The sequence below is a fragment of the Pituophis catenifer genome, unplaced genomic scaffold, assembly GCF_029215685.1.
Source record: "Pituophis catenifer annectens isolate HBS135680 unplaced genomic scaffold, rPitCat1.0.hap2 SCAF_3, whole genome shotgun sequence".
Taxonomy (NCBI): domain Eukaryota; kingdom Metazoa; phylum Chordata; class Lepidosauria; order Squamata; family Colubridae; genus Pituophis; species Pituophis catenifer.
Window position 1 is genome coordinate 136,553,301 of NW_027256883.1, and position 27,943 is coordinate 136,581,243.

Sequence of the window (27,943 nt, forward strand, 5' to 3'; positions counted from 1 at the left end):
GTTCACTCAAACGTCAAATAAATTTTCATTATCTAACTTTATCTGAAATTTCATCACAAAAAGTGTGATCCTATATATTGCTAGGTTTTATAATGCTCAAAATTATTAATTAAACAGAAGAATTCCTATCATACTGTACTAAAATCATATTTATATTAATTCAAGGAAACTATTTTTCAGAAACAAAAACATTTTATTTAAATTAAAATGAAATTACTTGTTTGTTGAAAATGGTACAATAGTAATAACATCTTAGACTTTAATATAATAAACTCCAATTTTTAAATCAATTATTAACAATCTAACCTTCCTTACACATCAACCAATACTATAATTAACAATTAATCCTAGGAATTAAAGATGATGAGTTATTTACTAGGCAAGACTCTCCATTATATATCATGAAATATTTTAAAAAGTATCCCAGACCAAGATAGATCAATAGGTTATGATCACACATACATGCTTCCACTAGTGGAATGAACACCATAAGCGGATTGACTTCTGCTCAGATGGACTGTCAGGGCTGCCAAACTGGGGACCCAGAGGCCGGATGCGTCACGCACAGGCCACGCCCACCCCAGTTCCACAAAGACAACAAACATTGCGATACATCACGATTCATCACATGATGTTTGACTAAGTGGTATAGGTCAAAAAGTTTTTTAAAAGATGTAATTTCAGCTGCGTGAGCTAAAATCTACTCACATGAAATTGGATCTAGTGTAGTGTAGTTCAAGTAATCAAAACTTGATTTAATTTTAAACCATAAAAAATTAATATGGTTCTGTTGACTCATAAAGCTCTAATAAACATTCTGTTTACCATTTTGTGAACAAGTAAAAATAGAGAAAAATCTCTGTCTTTGCAGATCAAGGATTATAGCTTGAAGCAGTGGATTCAAGTTTGTTCTTATCAGAATATTCCATAAGCAAAGTGTCAGCCAAACATTCCAACTAATAAAAAAAAGAGGGAAAATTATTTTCATCAATTTCCCTCTGTAATGTCTGTACTATCCTTAAGCTGTTATAGAACATCCCTAAATCCTGTGGAACAGATTTTCAGGGGGCAGAGAAACCTGGAAAGGAGGAGAAATGGTGGAAGGAAACTGGCCTCTTACATCAGCAGAAATGTTTTATCAGGCAGTGCTGCAATGGATAATAGATCCAAGCTGCATTACTTTATATTTAACATGCATTTATTGGGCTTCCTCGAGGTCTTACCCTGTCCCATATACAATGCTACCATCTAAGAAATGGTATTTACCACATATACAGAACCACTCACCCAGTACATATCCATTTTTCCATATGCTTTCCAACTATCCAGAGTTACACAGTAGGTTTATTTCTCAGATTGCAAATTATTCTACCAACATTTAATATTTCTACCCAATAGATAGAAGCCCTTTTCTAAAAAGAATTTAAGATTGTAGCCCTATGCAGTCTTACATAAGGGGAGTTCCTGTGAGCTCAGTGGTCCATTTACATAAATGTGAATAGGATTGCAAACATGAATAGGATTGCCCTATCAAAATGTAATCCTGCACTTGTCTAAATCACATCAAACAAAAGTCCATTATTTTCAGATCCCATTCCCTTCTGTATATACAGTTCTGTGCAAAAAATGCAATTGAGTTGCATAATATTAAAAATGTGAAATGCTGCATAACACCTATACAAACATATTAGATCAGAAAATATGAATCACATTTTCACTTTTCACACTTAAAAAATGAAAGGTTTTAGCTAGGTTATTTTTACATATGTGCACGCACATACACACAAACGGTGTATGTGTGTAGAAGTAAGTATGGTTACAAAGTACGTTCTAGTATACAGGTTTACTTCTCAGTGAAAAAGTATCAAGAGAATCCCAAGGCTCTGAGCTAGATTGGGAAGGTGACAGCCACACTGATGACAACAGTTGCAAGCTATAGACATACTGTTGCCAAGAAAATGACAGAAACATATCAAAAAAGTCATCAGGAGTTATGTTCCACTTGAAAGAAAATTTACTTTTTTCTAGTTAACAGAGTTGCTTCTAGACATTATGAACAATATTAAAGGACCTGTATTAATGATCTAGAAGATAAATAATACAAATTGCTTTCGTTTTTATTTTTTACAGCATTACTACAAAATCAGGATCTCATTATGTTTAGGGTAAGCATGAGGGTCGTCCCCCCATTTTAAGATTAGAAGTATGAAAACCAAAGTTCTTTCTCCACAATTAGAATGTATGAATATAATGAAGTGACACTGGTAGATGGAATGTTTTATTTTTGTCACTTTTATTATTTTCATAAATAACTCAAGGCAGCAAACATGGCTAATACTCTTCCACTTACTCACAACACCAACTCTGTGAATGACTGGCCCAAACTCACCCAGCTGACTTTCATGGCTAAGGCAGGGGTAGAATTCAGAATCTCCAGGTTTCTAGCCTGGTGTCTTAACCATTACACCAAACTGCCATCGTTTTTATTGGTTTTGTATGGCACATACTGGAAAGTAGAAATACACAACCCTGTTCTAATTCCTACCCTATCAAAAGGTAGGAATTTTAATTTTAATTTTCGCTTTTTGATAGAATAAGTTTTAGAATAAATTGATTTTATGCAAACATGCTTAAGAACCATAATGTGCATTGTGTGTTTATCAAGCGCACATCCTAATTGGCTGGAATTTATTGTGTGACAATCAATCATGGCTTTTCGGTAAGCCACATTTTAAAAAGTAATTTTTAGCATATTTATTTATTTATTTAGCGCATGGCTGGTCACACACAATATTAAAACACTTCATTTTTACAGGTTAAAACAATTAAAACAATTAGAAAAAGAGCAGTAAGAAAACCTAAGAGGAAAACAGAAATAACATTTCAGAGTTTAATGTCGAGTTTGGAGATCCAGTCAGTAGCTGTCGTCGTTACGTTGTCGTTTTAGCATAAAAAGACCCTGAACTCCTTCGTTATTGTATGGCATCTTATATACAGAACAGATACAGACTGCTAAAGCTTATAATCATTTACTATCATACATAGCTAAGCAATTCAACAAAGTTTGCCAACAAAGTGTAGCTAAACTTTAAAGAATACAATTATACAAACTGAAGTTTAAGTCTCTGAGCTAGCGGTCTCCCTAATAATTTACACAATTATTAGGGAGATGGCAACAGTTATGAAATACATGCACCACATGCAGCAGCAAACATTTCATAACCAATACACACTGTTCATTAAGAGTGCTTGTCTGCCTCTCTTCCTTCACACTTCTCTGCTTCAAAGTTTGAACTCTAAACTGAAAAGGGGCATTTCAAATATTTCATTTGGGAGACTGGAGAAAACTTCAGACCTAAGAAAACTTCCTCATCTGTTGTTTTAGCTAAACGTATTTTGTTCACCTTTTTTATTTCTTTGGGATTCATACCTTGAGAGGATCTATGTAATAGATTAAAACCCGGGGCCGGTGCAACTGCTTGTAGAACTGAGTCATTTTCTGGTGGGGGTGGGGGTGGGGGTGGGGGCAGGGTTTGTCGGGGAATCATGCTAACAAAACCGAATTATTTCATTTATAGAGATGTGACAGGACCCCCCCCCCAGGGCTTTTCGACCCTCTTTCCCAATCGCTCTCCAAAGCTTCTCCAGATCAGTCTCCCTTCCCCAGCCAACCCCCGTGACCCCCATCCTCGCCGTTTTAGTAGTCCTGCTATAAAATAAAAGGAGTTTTGTTTCCCCACCCCGACACACTTCTGACAATCACATTCACACACATATACAACCACGACTTTCAGACGGCACCATCTGCCGCCTCCCATATGGCCCCCTAAGCCAGCACTACTTTCCCACGGCCGAGGCTTACCGAGCTTCCCGCGGGATTCCTCCAGTTTCTGAATCTGATTCTCCAGGAAAAGGACGGACACCCCGAACGCCATCACCGCCAAGAGCTGCAATTTAGGCGGCAACATAATCCGGAGCAGCCCCATCGGCGGCTGCAGCGGCAGCAGCAGCAGCCGCCACCGCCGCCACCTGAGCGCCGCCGCCTCCCTGGTTTCACACGTCCGCCCGGAGATCACGACATCACGCGGGGCGCTGACAGGGGGAGGCCGGGTGGTGGTGGTGGTCGGGGAACAGCCTCTGCGGGAGACAAAAACGGCGGCCGCAAAACGAGCGAGGGAAAGCCCGGAGCCGGCGAGAGCTCGCGGTGGGGGGGAGAAAACAAAAAAAACAAAAACCAACCCTGGGCTTCTCACATTCCTCGCGACAAAGCCTCGCGACGGCACACGCCCACCCGACCACCAACCGCCTCAGATAACGGCTCAGTCCGTCGGCCCCGCTCCTCACACGGTCCCAGGCACGCGCCCGGCCACCCCAGCCACCAATTTGCGTGCGCTGCTCAGCAACCGAACGCCCGGCCTTACTCACGCCCCTTTCGCTTACCTCCCCTCCCTCACCGACCAGCCAGAATACAGGTCCCGCCCCAAACGCTAAAGGCCATTGGCTACCGCTCCCCTTGTCCTTCTTCGGTTGGTTTATGCATCCCATCCGTCCGCCTACCGAAGCTTCCTCACGTAACTGGAAAGGAACTGAACCGACACCCCTCCTTATTCCCTTTTTACCTACTGATTGGACAACGTTGTCCCGTAGGCCTAGCGACTTTCCCTTAGGGTATTGGATGCGGCGGTAAAGGAGAATGCTAATGTTCCGCTAGGCCATTGGTCTATTGTCTTGTCAATCTCTAGGAACTGTTCGATTGGGAGAGCAGGGAGCTCTATTCCGAAGCGTCCAAAAAAAGTGCCCGGAAAAAAAAAAAGAAGAAGGAGCGAGTGGTCTTTGAAGGCACGTAAATTGTTTCTTGCAAATTCCAATATGTTGTTTCCCTCCTCGATTTTTTTTCTACGCTGGTCAGTTTCATGTGAATGGGAGAACTGTATAGATATTTTCTTTGTTCCAAGCAGGCAGTACTTAAGACATCCTGTCGGTATAGGGGCCTCATCGATGGAATGTCTGAGGTGTCCGTCAGTGCCAACATGGCGGTTCGAGAGGGAGCCATGGGGCTCGGCCGTTACTGGCTTTGGTTGCTAGCGACGCTGCAGGCGGTAAGAAGCCCCGTTAGAACAAGGAGAGTAGAGACGATGAGCTTAGGGAGCGGCCAAAGGGGGTCTTGAGGCGAACCTATTTCTGCTCATTATTTTTACTCTCTTATTCCTTCGACTTTCCGGTCGGGTCGAAAAGGTTCCAATATGAAGATACATTTGGGGTATTTTTTTTTTAAAGTAAAACGTTGAGCTGGATACGGTCTTCGCTATACTTCAGTTAAACCCGTTAAAATGAGTGTAAAGGGTTGTCGTGAGTTTACTCGAATAAGGATGCTAAACCTTTTTTCAGTATCATTATTTCGGTATTCGGCTAAACTGGGTACTTCCCCATTTTTAATTTTTAGTCTTGCTACAGAACATATTGGGGGGAATTAACTTGAATACACATGGATACTTTGGAACAGATGTCTTGGAAGTCAAGCTAATAGAACTTTACGTAATAATTTAGATTAATTTTTATTCATGTCCTTAATGTGTGCATAGGTAGTCCTCAACCTACGACCACAGTTGAGCCCAAAATTTATGTTGCTTAACGTTGAGAAATTTGTTAATGGGGTTTTGGTCCATTTTACGACTTTTCTTGCTGCTGTTGTTAAGTGAATCACTGCAGTTGTGAAGTTAGTAACACTGCTGTTAAGTGAATCTGGTTTCCCCATTGACTTTACTTGTCAGAAGGTCGTAAAAGGGAATCACATGACCCCCGGGGGACACTGCAACTGTCATAAATGTGAATCAGTTGTCAAGCATCCAAATATAAATCTTGTGATCGTGGAGATACTGCCATGGTTGTAAGTGTGAAAAATGGTCATAAGTTACTTTTTTCAGTGCCATTGTAACTTCAAATGGTCACTAAGCGAACTGTTGTAAGTCAAGGACTACCTGTACCTCCCACCATTCCCAAAAACACTTTGAAGTGATTACATCTTTAATTTCAAGACTAAAATCACATGCATAGTTTCTACTTCTTTGTACACAGTATGTTTGCTCCATGGGACTAGATGGCTTATCGATGAGTAGTAAAAAATACTACTAATAGCCAGTTAAAACAAAAATAAAAAATCCAGCCAATTATATATAGTAACTGAAGCTATAACAATGGCATTAAGAGGCTTGGGAAATAAATAAAACAGCAATTCTAGAGTTTTGTGACTTGACACACCCATCCTAGGAGCCTTTGTAACTGGGTAAATCTCCCATCACCAGCATAGTAGCAATTTTTATGGCCACTTATACTATTTTTTCACCCTTGCTTACTGTGGGGGGGGGGGGGGTGAGTGGAAATGTTTGTAATGGCAAATTTAAAGTTCCATATTCAACAAACAAACCTTCCTGGATGACTTTCATCTACTCGCTAGCCCTCAACCCAGTTTGACTTGCAAGGCAATTACAAAAATAAAAAAGCAATTGAGCTCCTGTGGGGAACAAGATAAACATTTAATTGCTAAATTAAGAATTTAACACCTCTGCACAAATTCATGTTACCATTGTGAAAAGTTGAGCTTTCCAATATATGATGCCACAAGCTGATTCTCAAACCACTATGAGCTTTTAGCTCATATATTGAGCAAAACTAAAAGGGAACAAGTTATAGTTAGTACAGATTGCAAATCTGTCAGACAGGATAAATGCAATACTTCCTGTGTCAATAATCCTCACACAGTAAATTAGTAAATATGCTTCCCTTTTACCTGAGTCTTCTCAAAAGAGTAATCATAGGTTTTCTGGTTTGCAGTGGGAAATGGACAACCTTGAAACGATGGCATTTAGAAATTCGTAATATGGACACTGAAATGTTACAAATACCTATGTTAAAGGAATTGTGTAAATCTTATTTGATTTCAGATATCTGCTTATGGAGCAGAATTATCATCAGAGGCTTGCAGAGATCTTGGCTTTTCCAGCAATTTGCTGTGCAGTTCTTGTGACCTTCTTGGCCAATTTGGCTTGAATCAGTTGGATCCATTCTGCAGAAAGTGCTGCCAAGAAGAAGTTCAATCTGAAATTAGAAAGGTAGGTTTCATCATCATGTTTAAATATCTTAGCTAAAACGTGTTTTAACTTCCCTATGATATAATATTATTTATGCTGAAACTTTTTATTTTATTTTAATACTGTAATTTATGGCAACAAAAATTTGTTGACATCATTTGTTAAGACATACTGATTTTCCTAATACTTCAAGGTCAAACATGCCAGCAATCTTTCTGTATTTGTATCAGGGACACTGTTAAGTTTGAGCAAAATGAAATACAATCAGTTAGTTGTTATATTAAATACAATCAGCTGAAGAGAAAGCTGAACAGATTCCAGTTGTTAGCATATCAAGAGTACATTGCTGTTTATGGAAAATGTTTGTAGATTTTGTTAAATAGATAATTATATTTACTTTAAAATACAAAATACCAGTTCCTCAGGATAAAAACCAACTATTCGTTGATATTGTAATAAATATATGTGTTTACTGTGCATGTTACAACAGATTTAAAAAGTATTTTTCCTATCTGAAGAGAGGAAAATATCTGTTGTATTTCAGAACTGGATATTTCCATTATAGCTTGTAATGAACTATTTCTGTGTAACTGTTCTTGTTGCCATTCAGGAGAAGCCAACTATTTATATGATTATTGGTAATAGTTCTCCCATCTGTTTGAAATTGAAATGTATTGTTTTCATTCTTAAAGCATCCTGTGAGTAAAAGCATCATCAGATGCCACATAACTAAATGCAATTAAAAACATAATATTTATTAGTACAGTAATGAAATATTTGCAGAAAAGTAATTTATCTTGTGCTGAACCAGAGTGATAAGAATGCCCAGTTCATCGTAAAGAGGTTTCTGAAAGAATTACAACCTATCTTCCCACATCATGAAGGGTAAAAACCCTGGGATAATTTCCAATTTGAACTATTTTATAGTCTGTTAATTTTCTATTTTTAATATATAGGTTCTTAATATTCATTATCATGGCAGTGCCTTCTGCTTTGAATAGTATGCTAAAATCACTGCATGTGGTTGAAGGGACACAGCTTCCTGCACAGGACAGAAAAAAATTTTAAGCCTTGTCTTCCAGATAGAAAAGGTGGCATAAATTTTATCCTATTGATCCATTTTTCACTGACACCAAAGGACTTTACAGTAAATTATTCTCCCACTCTACACACACACAGAGAAATTGTTGCCATATTGTTCTTGCGTAGAGAGGCATTGTCTTTTCTCATAAAGTGAATGCTAATCTATGAGCTCTGTTTCTTTTTCCCTATATAAATTGTGTGTCAAGCAGCACAATCAATACTTTACCAATCAAGTTAATGATGATAGCAAGTGGAAGTGTAAGGAAGAGGCTAGGGATTTTTTTGATGACCTTTTAGCAATAGCAATAGCACTCCGACTTTACAGCACTCTCTGGGAAGTTTACAGTGTCTGCATATTGCCCCCAACAATCTGGGTCCTCATTTTACTGAACTTAGATGGGTGGAAGGTTGAGAAACAATCCTCGACAGAATTGAACTCCATGCTGTAAGCAAAGTTAGACTGCACTACTGCTTTCTAACCACTGCATCACCAGGACACATTTGTTTTGTTTTGTTTTGTTTTGTTTTGTTTTGTTTTGTTTTGTTTTGTTTTGTTTTGTTTTGTTTTGTTTTGTTTTGTTTTGTTTTGTTTTGTTTTGTTTTGTTTTGTTTTGTTTTGTTTTGTTTTCTTCTTGGCTCAACTTTGTGGACCTCCTCATGGAAGAATCAAATCATCAAATCTAGTTTGATGAGAAAAGTATCTATTGAATGCTAATTTAATAAAGTTAACAGAATGAGGCAAACATCAAGAGAGTTCAGAGCACAATTAACACAATTTGGATAAGAAAATAGATCAACAATGCATTGTTTCATTACTGTGATTATCATTTTTATTGAGACATATGCATACATGAGAAAACATGATGTTGAATGGATTTGTTTATAGATGAGGATGGGATATGGGATGAAGAGATAATTGTAACCTTAGATGTGGTAGAGTGTAAAATTTGTTTATACTTGTGATGAATATTGGAAGTTATCTTTGTATATATTTTATATTTCTTTTTCTTACTTTTCCATTTCCTCTCTTTCTTTTTACTTTTCCTTTGCACTTTATCCTTTCTCTACTCTTTCTTTGAGTTTAGTTTGTATTAGATTTTATGATTATAATTTTTATTTTTATTAAATTTTGATATTCTTATATAAAAAAAATCATTCATGGAAAACAGCTATTAATATAGCTTCAGGTACTAGCTAGTTTATTGTTATCTCTATATAGTATTATAATTCTTCCAGCAGTATCTTTCTTTTAATCCTTCTACTTGACTGCATTTAAAACTATCCCTAATGTATTAAACTGGATTTTAACACATAATAGTATTCAAATAATGATATCAAATCAAATCAGTGCTAAGCAATTGTATGCCCCTCAGTAATAATTATTGAAAAACCATGTCTTCGTGAGATCTATCCAGTGAAGCTATTCAACAGTCGTGATCACTACATTGTGAAGCTAGTTAACTGTGCTGTCCACTTACATAATTTTTAGTTAAAATTATCCTATCCCCTCAGTCAAAGGAATCTGGTGCTGACAAATATATTTGTAAACTCTTTTAAAAATATATTAATGATATACAGGTAGTATTCAACTTATGACCAATCACTTAGGGACTGTTCTAAGTTACATCTAACCCCAAAAAGGGGACTTAAACCCGAATTTTAAAAATCCAATGGTCAGGCCCCTTCCACCATCACATGACCAAACTTCAGGCACTCAGCAATACAGCCTCCTTCATGACCATTTGCAGCATCCCGTGGTCACATGACTGCACTTTACGTCATTTTTGCCAAAAAAAAGTGGCACTTTCAATTTTCAGCAAAAGCATTTCCATGCTTAATCATTACAGTTCACTTAACAACTGCAGTGATTCACCTAACGACTGCTGCAGAAAAAGTTATAAAATCTGATTGGTCACATGACCAGTCCATTTTACAACCGGAACCACCTACATAATAAGCAGGCTCATTACAATTGTACGTCAAGGACTATTTTTATTGTACATTTTATTTTTTATCTGAATGATTATAATGTAATTTTAATGTATTTTAAATTATACAGTGAAAAGGTGGTTTGGAAAGGCAACATAGACCTTTTAAGAATAAGCACCACCATACACCCATATTTTAGAGCAGGATGTAGATTTCATAGTTTAAAATGTTGACAGATATCGCAACAGATGTTTTGATGGATTAAACCCTTTTCATAATGTACTTATTTAATCATTGAGCAATTTTGAGCATGTTGACCTTTATTCCTCCTGTCCACATTGGAGCAGACTGCTGCATATACATCTGTTGCTGGATCAAGGAACGCATGCAGGATAAATCAGGTGCATTTTGGGATCTATGTGCTCATATTCCCACTAAGCTATTCAAACAAGTTAGCACACAATTAGAGTCCTGGCTCTGGAGTTCCGTAATTCCCAGTAAGTGCTGAGATATTTCCTTTCGTATCAAGGAAGACTAAGATTTTATCCCCTTTATACCACATCGCAGGGGAAATGCTAGACATTTAAGTTTTCTCTGTTTATAAGAGAAAAGGAAGGAAAATATTTCACTCGTAACAAATAGTTACAAAAATTTATCCTGACTCAGATGCATTTGTACCAAGCAGTACACTTCATTACTTTCAGTGTCTGGAACTCTTAGCTTCACTTTCAGGCAAATTTAAAAGCTTTCTTTATCAACATTACTTTTAGACAGTCGCATATTGTAAGTTTCTTTTTCAGTAGCATAAAATAATGCTGGTTTCTTGAAAAGTAGATGGGTGAATATGGAGGCCAAAGTAATCCTGCTTCAAAGTATAGGGAAAAAATGCCAACACTTTGCAATTGATGTAAACAGCCACACTTTAAAAGCCTTCATTTTCCTATATCTGATCATATTAAAAACAATACTCTCAATTATAAATGAATATGTTAATCAGAAACCATTGTTCTAAATGGTTATAGACTGGCATATAAAGCAGACTAGCATCCAGTGGCATATAAAAATTCAAAACGTTCCCAGGTTTATAGAGACCATTTAAACAACAATATAATTGTTTAAATGGTGAGATTTCCATACAAAATTAATAATTATTATTATTATTATTATTATTATTATTATTATTATTATTATTATTATTATTATTATTTCTATACTGCCCCTCTCCCGAAGGACTCGGGGCGGTGTACAGCCTATTAAAACAAAAAATATACAAATATCAAAATTTAAAATTTAAATATCAAAATTTAAATTCGCCGTGCGGATCTGGATGGGGAGAAGCAGGCTCCGACTCAACCCTTCCAAGACAAAGTGGCTGTGGCTGCCGGCGTTCCGATATAGCCAGCTGATACCATCGTTGACTATTGGGGGCGAGACATTGGCCCCCACGGAGAGGGCTCGCAACTTGGGTGTCCTCCTGGACACGCGGCTGTCTTTAGAAGAGCATATGACGGCCGTGGCCAGGAGAGCTTTCTATCAGGTCCGCCTGATTCACCAGTTGCGACCCTTTCTGGATCGGGACTCCTTATGCACAGTCATTCATGCCCTCGTCACTTCTCAACTGGACTACTGTAATGCTCTCTACGTGGGGCTCCCCTTGTGCACGCGGAGGCTCCAACTGGTCCAGAATGCGGCCGCGCGGGTGATATTGGGAGCGACATGGCGCTCACATGTAACACCTCTCCTATACGAGCTGCCAGTGGCGCTTCAAGGTGTTGGTTCTTACCTTTAAAGTGCTCCATGGCTTAGGACCTGGGTACCTATGAGACCACCTTCTGCAACCGATAACCTCCCACCAACCAGTACGCTCCCACAGAGTGCCTTCTCAGGGTACGCTCCCACAGAGTGCCTTCTCAGGGTACCATCACTAAAGCAATGTCCACTGGTGGTTCCCAGGGGGAGAGCCTTCTCTGTGGGGGCACTTACCCTTTGGAACAGGATACCCCCAGGGATACGAATGATCCCAGATCATTTTCCGTCGTGCACTTAAGACCTTTCTGTTTCACCAAGCCAGGCTGGCATAAATTTTTCTAGTTGTCTAAATTTTATTCTGAAGATCTTAACTGATGAGCCAAATTGGCTTAATTATTTTAAATTGCTTCTATTTCACATTTTAATATATGTGTTATTTTGACTGTTCACCGCCCTGAATTCTTCGGGAGAAGGGCGGTATAAAAATTAACTAAAAAAATAAAAAAAATAAAAAAATAAAATAAAAATATTACACAATTTCAGCCCAGATTAAAACCCCCAATTTAAAACTCCCAATTTAAAATAATTACATAGTTAGCCCTGCCTGGTGAAACAGTAGGGTCTTAAGGGCACAGCGAAACACACAAGAGGTCAGAGATCTTGCGTATTTCCGGGGGCAGTTCGTTCCAAAGGGCAGGAGCTCCCACAGAGAAGGCTCTCCCCCTGGGTGTCGCCAGCCGACATTGCTTGGCCGATGGCACCCTGAGGAGTCCCTCTCTGTGTGAGCGGACTGGCCGGTGGGAGGCTATTGGTGGCAGAAGTCGGTCCCGCAAGTAATAATGCTTGTATAGCTTTTTCAAAATGATTACCTTGAAAGTATTTGTTGAAAACAGTATGAAAATATATTAAATATCTAAAATAGAGGCATACACACACACACATATATATATAGCATACACATACAGCATCAACCTTGTGAGCTCTCAAGTTTCCTCTTTCCGCTACATATTCAAAATTTCATTTTTAATGTGGGCCAGTGTGCTCACAGTAAAAAAATAATAATAAAATTTATCTTATCTTAAAAGTTACCTTATTTTATATAGGTAATCCTCAGTTTGCAATCGGTCGTTTAATGCTTTACAACTCATGTGTAACTTTAGAAAGGGCAAAAAAGATATAAATCAAGGAATATCTGTACACACAGATACTATTCTGTTCTGAAAAAGTTAAAACCTGCCAGACAATTCTGATTTCAGTCTTGTAAGCTACTACCTGGAAAAGAGAATCTTAGCATTAGAGCCAATTCATGTTGACTTTTTTGAATTGGCTCCCCCCTCCCCCCCTTTTTTTTATTAGTGACTGTCACCTCTTTTGGAATTACCTATTTCCTTTAATTAAATATATTCCTTTACATTGCGTTTTCTCATTTCTAATAATTCAGTAGTTTCTGACATTCTTCACTGTTAGAACTCAATTTTGTGTATGTACACATGTACATACATATAAATCTAAGAAGTCTGTTCTCTGCTAATTGGCTCATGTGGTTTCTGAAATGGAACAAGTACGTGAATCTGAAGCTTTCCCAACGATTTTCATCAGAAAGGTCTAGCTGGCTTTTAAAGTAGAATGGCTGCCTCTTTCTTGGACAACAGGAAACACTGAACTGAAACAGAAAGCCAAATTCCAGCTGTGAGTCCATTCACAAACAGACTTCTGTATCCTCTCGCTTTTTGAACCGCCTCAGAATTCAGCACATGAATGTTTTTGTTGTTGTTTTTTAAACCTAATGCTCCTTTTTATTTTTGTATGCTGTGTCAGATCTTGGCAGATTGTAATCAAGATGCATGCTCATATGCATATTCTCATATGCGTGCTCTTTTTAAATGGCAAGGGCTGAAGCAAAACAGATGGTTGCTTGCTCCTAGTGCTTTTCAAGGCTCCATAATGAATTTCTCATGACAAATCTCCTGTTTCCCTATTCTGGGAAGGAGAAAGCATACTGGCACCAATCTTCAAATCATTGTAATGGAGACTTTGTGCGAAGCCTTCTTCTGTTCTTGGACAGAATCTTTGTCAGCCCAAAGGCTATTTTGTGTATATATTTTTTTTCTTTTTGCCTAATGGTCAACTCTCAACAGCTGCTTTGAAGCAGCTTTCCATTCCAAGTTTCCATCATTGACCTGACCTTGGGGCTACTATGGAAAGAGATTAATACTGTAGCACAGCAAATGGTATGCATGTTGAAGAATGGCCTGAGAACGCCAAGAAACTGAGTGAGATACTTAGTAAAAGTACTCTTTTACACGATCAATATTAATACCGTATTACAATATAAGGAAATTATTTTTACAAAGTTTCTGTAATTTCACTCTTCGTATGGTATGGTATGGCCTTTATTGTCATTGTACATCATGTATACAACAAAATTGGTTATAAATGCTATCTTTCAAAAACAAAGCAAAACAAAAACACCCCACCCCTGTATATGAAGGGAATATATAAGAGGAATAGAAATACTTGAAAACAGATCTTTGAGAATAATTTAAACCAAGTTGCCATGAAGAGCTGCCAGTTCCAGCAACTGATAATATAGTAGAATGTGTTTAGTGCTTCAGGCTAATGTTATTTGCATGACCTGATTTAGCTTCATTTTAAAGTCAGTTTCATTCTGCTATGGTAATTAAAATATAGCTGTCACCTTAAAGGATTCTGACTCTAATTCTTTGTTTCCTTTAGACCGTGTGACTCTGGGCTTCTGCTGCAGGCTTTATCAAAATAGTAGTCATTGCAAAACAGACAGATTGTCTTAGTTATGGCAAGGTCAATGGGAATACTCCTTCCCATTGTTCTTCATTTTTTTATACTTTCATCCCAAATAAAATGTTGATATTCTCTTGAAAGTTTAACTGTTAGATCAGAGATACAGTAAAGCCTTGATGTCAGCCACCGTGTTGTCAGTGATCCTGTGAAGAAGAGGAGGAGGAGGAGGTCCTGTAATAATGCTAGAAAAGTGATAGTTTCAATCTAGAATTAGGAAATGAGGGGTCCTTGGTGCTTTCTGAGCTTGGTTGTTTTCTTGTAGATGTTTCATTACCCACGTGAGGTAACATCATTAGTGCTAGTAATAAATGAGATTTCCTTACTAGCACTGATGATGTTATCTAATCTGGGTAATGAAATATCTGCAAGAAAACAACCAAGCTCAGGGAGCAGCAAGGACCCCTCATTTCAAATTTGAGCTACAAATACAGGTAGTCCTCGAGTTTCGACCACAGTTCAGTCCAAAATTTCTGTTTCCAAGTGAAACATTTGTTAAGTGAGTTTGACCCTTTTTACGACTTTTCTTTTCACAATTGTTAAGTGAATCATTGCATTTGTAATGTAGCTGTTAAGTGTACTTGCATTTCCCATTGACTTTGTTTATCAGAAGGTCACGAGAGGAGGATCACATGACCCTGGGACACTGCAACCGTCATAAATGTGAATTGGTGGACAAGCACCAGAATTTTGATCATATGACCATGGAGATGCTGCAATGGTCATAAGTCCCTATTTTCAGTGCCCTTGTAACTTTGAATAGTCGTTGGACGGTTGTAAGTTGAGGACTATCTGTATTCTCCTTTATGAAGAAAGGCCAGGACTTTTGTTTCTTTATCTTCATCTCAGTCCTGTGCAGTAGATGATGCGTAGTTAAAATGTTGAATATTCTGAGATGACTCTGTTAACTTCATAGTTGTATAGGGATTTGATCATGCGTCTCTCAGGTCCTGCAATCAACATTCAGCTCAGAATTCAAAGCTCTCTTGGAGTTGATTTACCTTATGCATTATTCATGAATCTGCCAGGATTTCAGAAGAGATCATTTAGTGAAATATAAAAATAAATATAAGCTTAGACTTCTAAATTATGATGAAATTCAAGATGCTAGTTTTAAAATGCTTATATGCTTTTTTATTTTACTAATGAGAAGGCACAAGTCGGCTGTAGTAAATGTGTGGTTTAAAGGAAAGACTGATCCAGGCACAGAGATGCGATTGAGCAAGAATTAAGCATTTCCCAGTCTCGCTGATTTCAATGGAACATTTAGCTTTCAGATCTAAACTTCCCTCCTGAGTACATATTTAGGATTCAGCTGTTAAAAATCTGCATAACTCTCCCTTTGAAACCAGAAGGATTTAAATATACCTGATGTCAATGTTTTTGGATATACAGCATTGGATAATTTTCCAGTGATACAAATAATAAAATTGCATCTTTATAAAATACAAATATCTGTTAAGTACCTTTGAGTAAGTCTTCTCTTTTATCTGCATTTCCAAAATGCCATGCATCATTTTCATTGGTATGTTTTAGCTGCTTGGTCCTTTAATTTCTGCATTTTGGCTCCATTGCGTTAAATTTCTCTCTCTGATATAACACATCCACATACATTTTCTTGTAGACGTGTTGCGTTATTAAATGAAATCATGTTCTTGATTTTATATGTCAGTCCTTATACCTTTTGCCCTGTTAATTCCTTTACCTGGAAGGCAAGGGATTCCCAAAAGTAATCACTGAAAAAGATCACAAGGGTAATCTGGCAGTTTCTAAGGCTTTTTTTGCCTGTGTGTTATGTTCCCTAGGTTTTGTGCTTCCCCACCCAAGGGGAACGGAACACTAGGCAGCACAGTAATGATGTTCAAAAGCTCTACTAACCATACCATGCTTGAATTAGGTTGGAATGAGGTTTAATTGGTTTAGCCCGATGAAATGAATTATGTATTTTATAGTAGCATCGGGTCAGGATACACTGACCTCATTAAGGCAACACACAAAACAAAGTGGAACAACAGCACCTGGGAAAACATTTTAAAACATCAAATGCTGCTCAAAATAATCTGTCTCTAAAAATGCAGTGGTGGTTGGGAGTTTTACTGAAAAGTCTATCTCCTGGTACACATTAGCCTAACTGGTGACCCAGAGAATAGAACTTCAGACCCTGATCTAAGCAGTTGTGCAGGTTCATATACGTATACAGGCAGCTAATATGGATTTACACCTTAGAAGATTTGAATCTCAAATGAAAACTTTTAATTGAATTCTGAAAGAGACAACAGTAGCCATTGTCACAAATAGCAAATCATTATGATCTGAACACTTAGTGCTATGAGTGTACAGGTAGTTCTCGGGTTACAATGCCCCTCGTTCATTTAGTGAGCATTCAAAGTTAAAATGCTACTGAGTGAGGGGGCTTACGACTGGTCCTCAAAATTGTGGCTGCCATAGGTTTCCCGCAGTGATGCATGAATGCATGGTCATGATTCAGGCACTTAAGAACTCACAATTACTGTGGTTGGAGTGCCATGCAGTCATGTGGTTATCATTTATGACCTTCTCTGCTGGCTTCCGAGAAGCAAAATCAGTGGGGAAGCCAGCAGAAGGTTGCAAGTTTTTCCTGCTGCTTTTTCTCGCAAGGAGCCCCCAGGCAGCAAAGGGATGTCATACTCCGTAGCTCCCACCTTTCCATTTTCTGTAGTGCCCAGCCATAACACTTGCACTCCATGGTGCTAGCCCGTAGCATTCATTCCCTCCTGTACTTTGTAATGCCCCCCCCTCACTCTATAGCACTTCCCTACAGTACTTTCCCACCCATACTCCATAGTACCTACTCACCTATAGCTCTTGCCTATCAGCCACTTTCCTGGATGTGATTTCAGTGCCTCTTCCCACAAAAGTCATACAAGATCCTCACTTAATGACCGTCGCTTAATGATGGCAACAGGGACTGCCAAGACTATGTTGCTGAGCAGTACAGTCAGGTGAACACTTTATAACTATAATTGAATCCTTTAGTGAAGGAAATTCCAGTCTCAATTGCCTTCATAACCCAGGGACTACCAACCAAGACTTGCATGCTATATTAGTGGCAGTTTCCATGCTCCCTTCAGCGGGTCACAGAACATACTACTGTAATGAAATAAATTCAAGGCATGTGTTGCTGTTCCCTTTTTAGGTAATTTTCAAATCAATCTACAATGGTTTTAAAAATCATAAATGTGCCAGAATTTTTGATAGCATAAACTGAATCCAGTGGTATGATTATCACTCTATCTGGAATGGCATCTAAATAAAATTCTCATTAAGTATGTTAGCTCTTGTCATTCCAATTTTTTTCCCTAGACATCTGCCATGGGTTTCAGTGTCTCCTACGGGAATGTTTGCTCTGCATAATTTTTGCGTGAAATGGATACAGCGTCGGCAGTATTTTTAATGGTAATGTGCACAATGTGCAATCTTGCACAACATTAGTAAGTTAGTGATTTATTTAAGGTGTTCTTTATTCTTGGTAAACCAAATCCCTGAATAGAAAATCCAGGCACATGTATTAATTATCTTGGTAATTTTTTCTATTAAAAATAAAATATATATAAAATTAAATTGATGCTTCACATGATGAGCAATAATGTTGGATCGGGTTATTACTATGTGTTGCTTATCTCTTACAGCTCTATGCAGGAGCAATCCTTGAAGTGTGTGGATGAAAATTGGGGAGGTTCCCTCAGGTTCAGGGTAAGTGAAATTGCAGTATTTCTTTTCCAAAATCAGTGTCATTACACCCCATCATTTATTTAGATCCTGAAGGAATGTCTAGTCTGACATAGTATGCACATATACTCAAATAATTTATAAGGGATGGTCACTTCAGTTGGGATTTCCTCCAGATTCTGAACTCTTGTTCCTATCAGTACTAGAGAGCATGACCAGCGATGAAGTCTAATAGGAGTTGCAGTTCAGTTTTTGTTTTGTTTTTTACATTTCTTTCCCAGAATCCATGCAGTAATATTTTTCCATCCCGTCTTAATTCAGGTTTCCTTTCTTGAATTAAAAACTGCCAGTCACTCTTCAACTTTCTTTTGTCCTATCAGGAGAGTGGGGAGATGAGAATTTTGCTCTTCACTTTGCTGATAGAAACCGAATCAGAAGAAGGATTTAGAGGGAAGTTGCCCAGGCCTTGAGGTTTTCTCTTGAATATGCAGTAGCTTTATGTACGTGCATATAATGTGTGAGTTTTTAAACACCCACATCACATTCTACTTTGTTTTTATATAGATGTGCCGGTGCACGCACAGGGAGACAGATACGTGCAAATGGCTTTATCTCCCACTTCCCAGCATTCCCTTCCTTGCCCCGACTATTTTTAAAATCTCTCTCAGGCCAAATCATTCTGTCAATGCTAATTGAGAGTTGGCTGTTGGAAACACCATAACAGGTGGGAGGGGGTTGCTGGCGGCTGTAACAATGATTGCTTCAGGGTACTATTATTCCTGACATGAGAAGTGGCGCAAATATTAAATAAATAAATAACGAAGAGCGATTTCAGAGTCAGAAACAATAGAAATAGAAGAAAACAGTAGCACCGGTAGCGCATGCATATTGCAGAACAGGAGTGAGAAGACATTTTGCTTTGCAAACGTTTAAAAAGATTTCTAAGAAGTATTGGGTGTAAGAGATTTTGTTACAGTGGTTCTATTCAGCATCTCTAAGGTCTTAAATTGCAGCCAGTCATTTCCTAGGGAAGAAATACTGGTTTTGTTCTGAGGGCTTTGTTTGTTTCTTACGTGTCACTTGAATAACTATAATTGATCATGGGGCTAGATGAAGGTAATTCTGTTGCTTCAAAAGATGGAATATTTTTAGATTGTTTTTGACTATATAGTTTGTTATTGCCAAGACACTGAAAGCACTATCTTTTTTAACTTTTATCTGGTGGGACCCACTTGTTTCTTTGCTGAATATCCCAAAACTGGGACATTTGTTTTCTGTATTGCACATTGATTATTTTTATTTTTTTATAATCATTCTTTCTGTTTAACTGGAAAGTCTTGATACAGGAATAGCTGTATAAAATTGAGTCTGTAGAGATTCTCCGTCATCCAGGTCAGGGTTGTCCCAAAGGTGCTTTGACGTTTCGCTTCTCTCATGCTTTGTTTCAAAGAAAAAACAAAAAAGTCCAGTTGCCTCCTGAAAAAGCACCTATGGGTGTATCAAATTGAGTTGCCGATCTGTGAACATTTCATTTATTCATATAACAACTTCTGCATCATTCCACTCCAGAGATTCTAGATCATCTACAATAATAATATCAATCAATAAAGAGTAACAAAAACAAAACATCAGCCCTACATAATCTTAGGCAATCTGTCCTTGTCACTAGTGCGAAAGTCCTACAGAATAAAATCCTTTTTAGCGCCTTATAGGCCAGCAAGTTAAAGAGCCCATGAGCCTCAGAAGAAAATGTGGTCCAAAGCAGGGGGTTGCCACTGAGAAATAGTTAGATTCCTTCACCTCAGGATCTTCAGCAGATTTTCTTGGGAAGAGTGCACTGGAGAGATCACTTATGTCATCACAATGGTCATAAGTGTGAGGTCTAGTTCTTAAAATTACTTTTACAAAGCCATTGTAACTTTGAAACTATTGCAGTAAGGGCAGTAAGATCTACCTGTAGTGTATTGACATTTAATTATTTTACATTATCTATAACAAAGCAAAATGATCTCTTTGCTGAGTTCATCTTTAAAATAGCGAAGTAACACTGAGATTTGAAATACTTTCTCAACAGTCAACAGTATTTTCCTTCTCACAAAAATCATGACTTTTTTTAAAAATTTCAGTCTCTTGTTTTAGCTGAGCAGTATTCTTCAGGCCCACCAAATTGGGCTTATCTTTTGCAGTTTCTGGAATTAGAGCAGTTGCTTCTCAAACAGATTGTTTACAAAAGATGATTTTTTTTGGTTACAAAATTAGTTATTTTAAGGTTAAATAAATGGCTGTCTGTGCACTAACTCAAGAGTGTTCATCTGGCTGGCATCTGGAGTCTTCTCCATCATCTGCTTGCTGCTTCTTTTAACTGGAGATGCCAGAAATTCAACCTGGACCTGCAGTGTGCAGATTTAGCATTGAACTGTGAGCCTTCCAATTCTGGTTTTACAGCTGAACTGTAAGTTTCCTTTACCAACATCTGCTATATATGCTATACTAACATCTGAGGTTTCTTCTTACTTCTGCCAGCTTTTTGTTCTTTTTTATTGTCCCATTGTTTTCTGTCTCTGTTCTATCAATTGAATAAAAGTTCAGTCTACTGTTACCCTTCTTCTTTTTCTTCTTCTTCTTCTCCTCCTCCTCCTTCTTCCTCCTCCTCCTCCCCCTCTTCCTCTTCCTCCCCCTCCTCCCCTTCTCCCAAAAACGTCCTTTCACACATGGACACACATCACTTCTGCCTGAAACATGCATGTCCACCTGAACCTAGCTGTTAAATGTATGGAATATTTTGTACAAATATCTTTGTAAATTCCGTGTCCATTTCCTCATTTTAACCCGTTGCTGTCATGACACAGATTAATTGCTTCTGTGTTAGGACAAATATCTCTTTTCTTTCAATCAAATCTCCATTTATTGTAGTGGAAATGGCATTTTTCATTTAGCATTTTTCCTTTTTTAAATTAAAATTCTCTACTGCTTATTCATCCTCAGATCACATATTGAGAATGTCTCAACAGAAAATAAAGCAGGTTGTTTACTGCCTCTTTTTTTAATCCAGAAGGTGCCTCAGTTCATTTTTGCTAGTGTGAGGAAGCTGCCAACTCTACAATATGTCTTAGAGTTTTGAATTGACATCAGACAGAGCCGGAGATCAGCACTGTTATTTCTATCATTCTATTTCATTTTGTTCTTGGCATAGTGAGATCGGGTCTGCTAATGTTCCTGAAAAAGCAAAAGAGAAATCTGTCTACAAAGGAATATCTTTGAGTTGATGAAATGTTCCATACCACTGTGATAAACATTGCAAGCTTTTAATCCTTCAGTCAACAAAGCAGATTTGCATCTCATCTGGATAACTTAATGCTGATCTCCCAGATTGTTGCTGAGTTTACTCATTGCATTACACATAATAGGATTTATTTGGATTTGATTTAGTGTACTATGTGAACTTAGCCATTGTGGTTGATATACCATACTTCATCACTTCGCATTATATATAAATCCAGCCAATGTTTGTGAAATGAAGGGAACAAGAGCCCAAAAAAAATTTTCCCCCCAACATAGCTTCTTTTCCAATCCATGTTGTAAAACATCCTCTCTTAAACAGCAGCCTCTAACCTTTTGGACACCAGGGACCAGTTCTGTAGAGAAAGACTTTTCCGCCGACTGGAGGGTGTGTGGTTTGCATGCTACCTGCATCCTGCGGATGGGGCTTCGTTTGTTTGCACAGATCGGTTGCTGGCATACCTCAGACTGGTGCCAGTCCACGGACTGGGAACTGGGGACCTCTGCTCTAAAAGCTGATTTGATCCTCTTAGCAATGGTTTCCCAGAGGTTTGTGAAGGTTGAACATTTTTAAAGGAACTTTGGACATTGTTTGAGTGCTATCTGGAATTGGCTTTTATTTGTTCACGTACTATTGTTTTCTTGATTATTATTTTTTAGTTTGATTATTTAGCTTTTCTGATAATAGTCATTTCATTTCTTTTTTAAAGACTACTATGAGACAATTACAATTCCATGGTATATAAGTAAATTTAAGAAATAAATATCTGTGGATTATTCAGCAGATCTTTGTTAAATCATGGTTTAGTGTTATATATAATCTAGCCAAATAACTAACACATGCAAGGGGCCCAGATTTCCTGATGTTACTGTCTGCTTTCTGTACATGCAGGTGACTTAGCACTCATACATTGGCCAGGACAATAGACTAGAATACTACGGCTATGAATATACTATACCATGTTTCCCCAAAAATAAGACCGAGTCTCATATTAATTTTTGCTTCAAAAGACACGTTAGGGTTTATTTTCCAGTTAGGGCTTATTTTGGGGAAAATACAGTACTAAATGTGTCCATCTGGCTGACGATATTAACTGGGGCTTATTTTTGGGGTAGGGCTTAAATTGCAAGCATCTGGCAAAATCATGCTAGGGCTTATTTTTCAGGTAGGTTTTATTTTCGGAAAAATACGGTAGTATAGGTAGTGTTTAACATACGACTGCAATTAAGCCTGTAATTATGGTTATAAATCGTGCAGACATTAAGTGGGCCATCATGTGACAGTGCCCAATTTTACAGCCTTTTTTGTGGCAGTCATTGCGGTTGTAGTTGCTAAGCAAACACCGTGGTCCTAAAACAAAGCCATCTTCTTCAATGATCTTTTTTTCTGGAAACGAGCCGTAAACGCTGGAAACCAGCCTGCCAAAAATTATAGTCATGTGACTGCAGAACATTGCAAGTCCACGCCAAGTGCCCAAATACATGAGACCCATCAGAACTGGGTCACAAGTAGCTTTGGGAAGGTCCATTATAACTTCAAACAGTCACTAGGCAAGGACTACCTGTAAAACATGCTTAAAATGGAAAAGAATTGCATCTATATATTAGGTAGGAAAAATGAATAAGGAATTGCTGTGAACACTTTAGAGTGATCAATACAGGTGGTCCTCAACTTACGACTACAATTGAGCCATTTGTTAAGTGAGTTTTGCCCCATTTTACGACCTTTCTTGCCACGGTTTTAAGTGAATCCCTGCAGTTGATAAGTTAGTAAGCCAGTTGTTAAGTGAATCTGATTTCCCCATTGACTTTGCTTGTCAGAAACTCGCAAAAGGGGATCACATGATCCTTGGAACATAGCAACAGTCATAAATATGAACCAACTGCCAAGCATCTGAATTTTGATCACATGATCATGAGGATTCTGCAAAGGTCATAACTGGAAAACAGTCATAAGACACATTTTTCAGTGTTGTTGTAACTGAATGGTCATTAAATGAACTGTTGTCTAGGACTACCTGTCAGTGCTCCCTTTTTTCAAACCTGTGGCACTAATCATAAATTCAATGGCTGTCCATTTTCCTCAGGAGGTATTTGTTCTCTTTTAGTTACCTTTAATATGTAATGTTCAGAGTAGCATTCTAAAATCATTTTTGCCTTCCAATTAGATGTTTAAATTGGTATGTAAAAATATGAATCCCTTAATGCCTAAAAAGAGATACAGTATTTATCTGGAGAAATTAAGAGATATTTGGAATGTCTTTTTCTTTCCTTTGAATTCTAGCTTTTGTCAAGAGCGACAAGCCCAAACTGTTCAGGGGACTGCAGATTAAGGTAAGGACCTATTTTGACTGGTTTTGCTAGTGCCTTTTTATTTTATTTTTAATTAAAAACTCATAAAATATTTGGCATGAAGTATTATAAGACATTTAGAAACCTTTTGTGCATAGAGAATGGCATTTCAACTAAACAAGGCAGGAACATGATCAGCCATTTTCTAACCAGTTGCTGAGAATATATTCCACAAGAATGTGCACACACGCATTCAGAATGTGCCTGCCAACAACAACAACTACAAAAAGACCCCTCTTCATTCATTGGGCAAAACGGAAGTTAGGAGAGTCCAAAGTTTTCCAGCTTTTATACAGAACGAGTCATGGTACCTGTTTTGGTAAGAAAACTTTGTATAGCAAGTTTTCTTTCACGGTTTGTTTCCCCTTATACATTTTCCCCTTGTTTGTGATTTAGTTTCCTTTCACAAGGGAATAAAGCCTTGTTTATTTGTACCAACCATATTACCAGTCTCTTTTTTTTTAAATGCTTACCGTGTTTCCCCAAAAATAGGACATGTCTCGAAAATAAGGCCAAGCCTGATTTTTAGGGTGAGAGTAAATATACGCCCTCCCCCGAAAATAAGCCCTCCAGCAAGTGTGGCTGTTTTTGCCATGGATTGCGGCCACTTCTGCAGCAGGAGGCCAAGCGATGCGCCCCATGAGCCTTGCGGCGGCCTTCCAAAGGGTACTATAGCAGCATCTATCCACAATTTTTTTACCCTTATTTCATCCCAACCGTCACCCCTGGGCCACGTGGGTCAGGACGAAATAAGGGTTAACAAATTGTGGATAGTTGCTGCTATGGTACCCTTTGGAAGGCGCGAGTCTCCTGCTGCAGAAGTGGTTGCGCCCGAGGAGCGCTTTTGGGAGAGAAGGCAAAGGGGAAGTGATCCCTTGCAAACTCTCGCCCTGCTCCCGCCTCTCCGCCGGGCAACTCTCAGCAGCCCCAGACGCCCAAAGCCCATGCCCACCTGGCTCCCTTTTCCACAGTGCCCGGCTCTTTATTGAGAGGGGTGGGAGAGAAGCGAGAGGCATGGAGCGAGACAGGGTTCACTCTTCTTGCTGTCTCTTCTCTCCCTCTTGCCGGGCATGGCAGGGCTTCCTGTCCCTGCCCCAATTGGATGCAATTTGGTGATGGCAAATTGGGAGGGGTGGGGCTGGGGAGACATGAAATGTGTCTTACCTACCTTGTAGCTCCATCACGTGTCTTGCCATTGTCTGCAGGCAAACACGTTGTAGGGTAAAAGAAACCTCGCGAGAAGTTTGGTGTTACCCTACAACTTGTTTGCCTGCAGACAACGGCGAGACACACGACAGAGCTACAAGGCAAGTAAGACGCACGTGTCGTGTCTCCCTGGCCCCACCCCTCCCCACCTGCCATCCCCACCTGCCATCCCCAGAAGCCATGATGTGGCTACGCTCGCTGTCTCCTGCACCCCCCAAATATTAACACACCCCACCCCCCCCACCCCCGATAATAAGACCAAGCCCTTATTTCAGGGTTCAAAAAAATATAAGGCAGGGTCTTATTTTCAGGAAAAAACAATATCAGCTGTAAAGGTGCTAACTGATAAGTTTGCAAATTTTTTGCTCTCTTACTGTGTTTTCTCTTTTGTCCCCCTTTTTGTGGTGAACTAGTAATAGAAGAGTGGCTATAATACATAGATTCAGACAGAATTCAGCTATAAATTTTGCATCAAAAGATGCAAATGATAGGTTTGATCAGTAATAATAAAAATAGCAACTGACTTAGTTACTTGTATAAAAAAAAAATTAACCTTTAAGGATTGTTGAACTGATACTTTCTCGATGCAAAATAACTTGTATTGATTCCATATACATTTTTAAAACATTACGATATTTTTATATACAGAATGATTTTTGAATAGTATTTATGTGATGGTATTAGAGTGGCTTCGGATTCTGTTAACACCATGAGTCCAGTTGCTAAAAGATTTTCTATTGAAATTCAGTAATAAAAATAATACTTTCCATTGAATGAATAACATAAAAGTTAGGAGTAATCTTACATCAGCAAACATCTCTCTGTTTCAGAGTTTAGCACAAAGAGAGCTCTCCCAAAATCAGACTGCACAAAGTTAGCGCAAAAATATGTATTAAGCATAAATATTATTTACATCTTTATAATTCTCTTCCCCTCCAGTGTCATATTTTTGTACTTAGAAAAAAAAAGGAAATTTTAAATTGTTTCAACTTCTTATAAGGAAGGATTGAATAGAAGGAAAATGGAATGTTCAATATTGCCTTTTCAAATGGGCTCTTTATCTTTTCTACTCCAAGTAGAACTCTGCTTTATTTAATGGCAAAATCCAGATAATTCTGCTGAATCTAATTTTCATCTCTGGTGATGCTACTTTTTTGCAATCAGTCATAGACCTGAATTAACTAATCCAATTTTGACCATAGATAAAGCAGTACAGGCCTGTGTTTCACTTTTTTTTCATGACATAAATAGATCCATATTTACAACAGGCTACAATAATTAATTCAATATAAAACTGACATTTGAACTTTAGCAAGGGAGATGAGGTTTTACCATGCAAAATAGGCTGAATGTTTTTAATCCAAATAGACAGTAACCTTGGATATATATTTTTTTTCTCTATAGTATGTGCGTGGCTCTGATCCTGTACTGAAGCTCTTGGACGACAGTGGGAACATTGCCGAAGAACTGAGCATCCTGAAATGGAATACAGATAGCGTTGAAGAATTCTTAAATGAAAAGCTAGAACGTCTCTAAATATTTTTTCCCTTTTAAAAAGAATTGAAATCTGGATTTCTCATATTACTTTTTATCATCCTAATCTCCTCAAAGTGTGATAAATGCTGGAAAACATCCCAATGTCGGCATTAATTTAAAAGCTATTCCGTATTACGTGGATATTAATTACAAGGAATTTCAAGCAAAGCACAGTTTACAAATCGGTAGGCTGATCAAATGACTGTCTAGTGTATTTCAATTCAGTTTTGTAGATAGAGATCCTTAATGTTAGGTTTGATACAAATCTGATGCAAATTCTGAGCATTTTTACAATTTGAATATTTTTCATAAAGGGAGCCTATTTGTCAGTTTCTCTTAATTATGTGAATGTTCTGTGCTTGCATATAAGTGTGCATATTAATTATACTGTCACTCATTATACAATGATGAGACCTTGGTACCAAATTCGATATACTGTATTCCATCCAGCCCCACCCCCAAATACTTGCTACTTTTCTTTGCATTTTGTATTTCCCGACTATTCTTTTTTTTATAACAGAGAATATTCATAATGGATCCTCGCTTTTTTTAAAAAAAATGTAGTTTTGGAGGGACTAATGCTGTTGAATGACTGGAAAACGCTAGGGGATTGCACTTAATGATGACTACGTAGAAAGCCTTAAAGAAAGGCATATGTATGTCTGATGTCACGTGTACTTTCACTGAATTATTCTATCATCTTCAGCAGACATGAGTTCAGTGAAGAGGAAAATTATTTGAGAGGGCAATAAATTACTTCACAAAATATGCATTGAAGGTGTCTTTTGTTTGGTACATTGTGATTTGATGCATTTAAATTTTATTTTATTAAATCAATCTGTATGTGCCTCATATTACGAAGGCAACTCTAAGTGACTTTGCAAACTTGTTTAGGACAGGGATGGCTTAAGAAGAACAGACAGTTTTTCAAACAAGATAATAATACCAAAAAAAAAAAAAAAAGTTGACCTCCTGAAATATAGAATCGCCTTTTAATCTGATCAGTATCTTCACAGGCAGAAGATACCCATCTTCAAGCTGCAATAATGAGAAAAATCTCATTATTGCAGCTTGAAGTACTAGTAATGATAAAATAATATCAATGGACCGACAAGGGGGCCTTGAACCTGGATCAAGAAAGTAACTTGAAAAAACATCTTAAGGCAAGACCATCCTAGTTCAACTGAAGATAAAGT

At 38.0% G+C, this 27,943-nt stretch overlaps 2 protein-coding genes across 2 annotated transcripts in view; one reads left to right on the forward strand and one right to left on the reverse strand.

Annotated features, from left to right (window-relative positions):
• The window catches only part of HS2ST1 (heparan sulfate 2-O-sulfotransferase 1), a 105,400-nt gene extending 101,062 nt beyond the window's left edge, over positions 1 to 4,338 (reverse strand). Inside the window, exon 1 of the mRNA XM_070939410.1 lies at positions 3,863 to 4,338. Coding sequence (XP_070795511.1) covers positions 3,863 to 3,986 — 124 coding nt within the window. The 5' untranslated portion in view covers positions 3,987 to 4,338. The remainder of the gene's footprint in view (positions 1 to 3,862) is intronic.
• A 654-nt stretch (positions 4,339 to 4,992) lies between these two features.
• SELENOF (selenoprotein F) lies at positions 4,993 to 27,513 on the forward strand. Its single transcript, XM_070939411.1, has 5 exons — positions 4,993 to 5,099; positions 6,942 to 7,109; positions 18,335 to 18,398; positions 23,938 to 23,987; positions 26,616 to 27,513. Exons 1-5 carry the CDS (start codon positions 5,004 to 5,006, stop codon positions 26,745 to 26,747), a joined length of 510 nt encoding a protein of 169 aa, XP_070795512.1. The 5' UTR covers positions 4,993 to 5,003; the 3' UTR covers positions 26,748 to 27,513.
• The last annotated feature ends 430 nt before the right edge of the window (positions 27,514 to 27,943 follow it).